This window comes from Ips typographus, linkage group LG9, assembly GCF_016097725.1.
Source record: "Ips typographus isolate SLU linkage group LG9, UJ_Ityp_2.0, whole genome shotgun sequence".
Classification (NCBI taxonomy): domain Eukaryota; kingdom Metazoa; phylum Arthropoda; class Insecta; order Coleoptera; family Curculionidae; genus Ips; species Ips typographus.
In genome coordinates this window covers 6340542-6344740 of record NC_138430.1, presented here as the reverse complement: position 1 = coordinate 6344740, position 4199 = coordinate 6340542, and the positions used below count along the sequence as shown (strand labels likewise).

The following is a 4199-nucleotide window of genomic DNA, read 5'->3' as shown; positions in this document are numbered from 1 at the left end:
TTGGCTTTTCCTAAAACCGACTGGTTTTCAATCCATTTTCCAGTTAAAAAAACTTTGTTAAAAGTAGTTCCAGTATTTATAATTCAGTTGAATTAGAACCCCTAATTTTCAATTCAATCAAGTCCATGTCTCCAAAGACATCCAGTCCAAGTCTCAATTGGCTTTAATATTGTTTTTTTTATTCAATTACCGTGACACCAGTATTCAGTGATTACATGATAGGCATATGTAATTGAGGTTGACAATGTCAAAAAAATGACTTCAGAAAATCTAATACAAATTACAAATCCTCGCCGACCAATACTAAAACGGTCGGCTTCTGTGACCCATTTAACACCACCAAGTTTGGCGGGTTTAACCTTGCGAGACGCCAAATCTTTTAGCGGGAATATGGAAGAAGTCAAATCAACTAACGGTAAATTTATGGAAAAGGTTGTTAAATGCTAAAGTACACGCTTTAAGATGTTTAAAACTGTTTTCCTAGGCGATAGGTAACGATCAAGAAATCAGGTTCACGGACGGTATAGAAACTAGAGATTTATACAATAATGACACTATTCTGGTTAGCAGGAATGCGCTAGTATACAAAGGGACAAGTTACAGTATAAACGATATAGCGTTTCGGTGGAAAAAAGATTGTCGCATGTGGTTGTGGAAAAATACATTAGAAGTGAAGAAAAATAAGTCTGTGGGTGACCATATTAAAGAACAATTAATCAAAGGCTAGTTGCTCTATTAGATTTGAATCTGTATTGAAATTTTAGTTTCTTTGCAATTTGGGTAAATAAAACATTTCGATTTTATTTATTCTTGTATTCTTAAACAATAACAGTTATAACATTTAATATAGTTACAATAAAATAATTTTAGGGTCCATTTACTTTATATAACATATCTCTATGAAACATCTTTCATATAATAACACGTATCTAATCGTAAATAACAAAATTTAAATTTGTGTCTACTGCACAAAATTAGATGCTTTCATGGAAAACAAGAAATTTTATCAAAAGAAAAATTAAAACAAACATAACAACTTTGGACATGTGTCGTAAAATATTTTGAGAAGGATGGACATTATATAATATTATAAAATATAGTGCAGTTTAGTCATCCTTGGTTCTGGTAGGTACAAAAATATACAAATATTCATCTGAGCATCGATTAAAAATACAGTGTGAATGAGTAAAGCTGCACTGTAAATTCGAAAAGGCCACTGACATCGATAAGTACGGACAGAAGATTAAGCCCCCACCTTTTACACTGAAAATAAATAGAATTCCAAGTAAAGTACTACTAAAGTACTAAGTCAGGTAATCAATTACATGCATGCTTCCTACTTCTTAAATGCTAACACACACAACAATTTACAGAGGAGGTTACACTTGACCTACACAATAAAATACTTTCTATATAATTTTATGTATATGGTTAGACACTTGTACAATTATAGTATACACTCTACCCTAAAATACAACAAGCGCTGAGCAATTTCAAGGTGCAACAACATACACAACTTCTCCCAAGAAGTTTTATTTAAAAGGATCAATATTGGTTTAGTGGCAGTCATGCGTGTTAACTACTTTAATGGTGATAATTGTTACCTTGGTCGAAACAGCTGGGGTTGATTAAGTTGATTAGTTCGTTTTCAGTGAGGGATGGAAATGATCTGGGAATCATTCGGTCTTCGTGTTTTTTATCAATCGGATCGTCTCTGATCATTGTTTGTTTACTCATCATGTCACCGTAAGACATAAAGTTTGTTTCCATCCCTAACGGGGCGGTGTTTGTCGAAGACGATGCTATAGACATTATATCCGGTGCTGTGGTGGTCAATTCAGAAATCTTCTTGTGAGTGTTAAATAAATCAGCGGCGGCTTCGAGTAGGACAGCTTTTTCAGGATCGGAACACAACAGACCGGCTGAATCTGGGGCGGTAACAGTCGTAGGTAACAGAGCCCCACTTGAAATTGTTGAGGACAATAACGGTTCGTTGGTGGTAGTCACGTGGCACATTGTTGATAGAGATTCCGGCTGAACTGATCCTGCAGGGTGGCACATAATACTCGGCGATAATTGAGTGTTCATGATGGCTTCTGGTGTTAGCGAGACTGGGGAATGAGCGGTTGGTTGGCCCAAAAGTGGTGACGACATTCTCGTGTTTATTACAGGAGGCCCCAGGAGTGGAGCGTCTGATGATAATTTGGCAGCGCCAATATGAGATTCTAAGGTGGTGTTTAGAAGTTCGTTCAGTTTTGCCGCGTTAATTGGTGTCGATATGCTGCCTTCTAAAGATGTGGTCAATGTGGTGTTTGTGTTGTTGGCTGTAGTAGTTCCAGTGACAATTTGCTCGGCAATGGCTGCGGCTTCAGATTTTGCTATTGTGCTATGACTTTCGGGCAGGTATGATTGCTGAGAGGTTAAATAAACCGATTGGGCTTCTTGATGGGCAAGCAGATTAGGAATTGATTTACTTTCTTCGCCGATTTTAATTGGAGACTTGCTTTCTATCCTGGTTAGGTAGCTTTCAACACTTTGGGCGCTTTGTGGCGGCAAGGGACCATTAGTGTGTTCAATTCCGAAGCTTTTGAGCGTAGCAACCATGGATGACGCTGTAGTGACGTAGTCTTGCATGTTAAACTTCATTCTCAAATCCATAACTTTATCAGCTGGTATAGGTCGAGTGCTGTCGTCATTCGTAACAGCGTTGTCGCTTATAGAGTTGCGTCGTACCATTTCCACACTGCCTTCATTAGCGTTTTCGCTTAGGTGACTCATCATGGAATCTTGATGCATCATGTCCACTGAATTATCGTTAATCATTGACATGTTAGAGTCGTGATTGACATCCAAAGAACTTTCGGATACTGGTCTATATCGGTCCATTGAATCTGACATGGATCCTTGGCTGTTTTCGTCGATGTATTCTTGTTTCATTGGATGCAAAGGCGGTGAATGAGAATCGCTCGTCGATGGCAAACTAACTGACGAACGTCTAGTGGCCAGAGGCACTAGATTTGAGTCCGGTGGCGGCATCATGTCCAAATCTTGCTGGCGTTTATGAAACGCGGAGTTCCATAATGCCCCTTTAAACGTTTGGGCATGTTGGGCATGGACATCCGTATGCACTGCAAAATACGAAATACATATTAGATCCTTTCATCGAGACTCTTCTAATACTTAACTAATGCCGCCAGCTTGCCACTGCAAAGGGGAGGACTTGCCACTCAAGCCAAGCATTTTTTACTTCATCATTTTTTACTCAATAAATGGACATAAAAATACATTAATAATCTAATTGCTGCCATGGCTTGATAGACGTGACCCACAATATTGACGCCCCAATCATTCAACCGACGCAAATTGTACCAATCTAGACTCATTCCTTTTACACAGTGTTCACACGTAAATTACCCTACAATTATAGGAGTTTTAGGACATATGACTAGTATAAATATGAATGCATAAATATAGTTGGCTAATTTTTTGGACAAAACTATAAAGACAAGAAACCTCTCTACCTATGATGCATATATCAATGACAAAAAAAAAATACCGGAACGAACCTAATAAACTAACAGGTTAGTTGACTTAAGCTTTTTAGTGGAACCAATATCTAGTGTAAAGCTGAAGTTGTATTTGGGAGACTAACTATACTTTTACAACCCGATTAATACACTGAAATAATAAGCCATAATGCACGTTTAGCACTATGTCTTGATTACAAAGGGTGAAAGCTGTTAAATTGTGCCGGGTTAGTACACAAATACCTATATTAAAGGGCGTGTGTGTGTGTAATGATGTTTGTTGTATAAAATTCCCGTGGTTAGATGTGCTTTTCTTCCATTTCAGTGAAAAATTGTGTATTATATCGTGCCTTAAAATTAATTATTAGGGAATTGCTAACGGTGACTAAACAATCCCTCTAGATAGCGAACAGGCTAAATGTAATACGTGGTAAAGTTAAAAAGTTTAGTAAAACAAGCTTGCGAAGCGAAACTATTTTCTTGTGATTGTAGAACTATTATTTTAATCTGTTATAGTCTCTGTTGGGTCACAATCACCAGCCAACAACGTATGTCGGTGATTAAATGTGGTTTGATTGTCAAAATGATTATAGTTTTAAGTTATAAGTTAAGGCAGGGGCTACTATACAGTACCCAACCAATCATTATGTTTATATACCAACAATTACAAGG

At 37.4% G+C, this 4199-nt stretch overlaps 2 protein-coding genes across 6 annotated transcripts in view; one reads left to right on the top strand and one right to left on the bottom strand.

Annotated features, from left to right (window-relative positions):
- The first annotated feature begins 105 nt into the window (after positions 1-105).
- LOC145733760 (uncharacterized) lies at positions 106-803 on the top strand. The gene is made up of 2 exons (XM_081986742.1): positions 106-432; positions 485-803. Exons 1-2 carry the CDS (start codon positions 256-258, stop codon positions 725-727), a joined length of 420 nt encoding a protein of 139 aa, XP_081842868.1. The 5' UTR covers positions 106-255; the 3' UTR covers positions 728-803.
- NFAT (nuclear factor of activated T cells 3) overlaps positions 799-4199 on the bottom strand; it is a 31781-nt gene continuing 28380 nt past the window's right edge. For 4 of the 5 annotated variants that reach the window (XM_081986725.1, XM_081986726.1, XM_081986728.1 and 1 more), the window contains one exon: positions 799-3128. In XM_081986725.1, coding sequence (XP_081842851.1) covers positions 1585-3128 — 1544 coding nt within the window. In that variant the 3' untranslated portion in view covers positions 799-1584. The remainder of the gene's footprint in view (positions 3129-4199) is intronic. The other variant, XM_081986727.1, reaches the window with a different exon arrangement.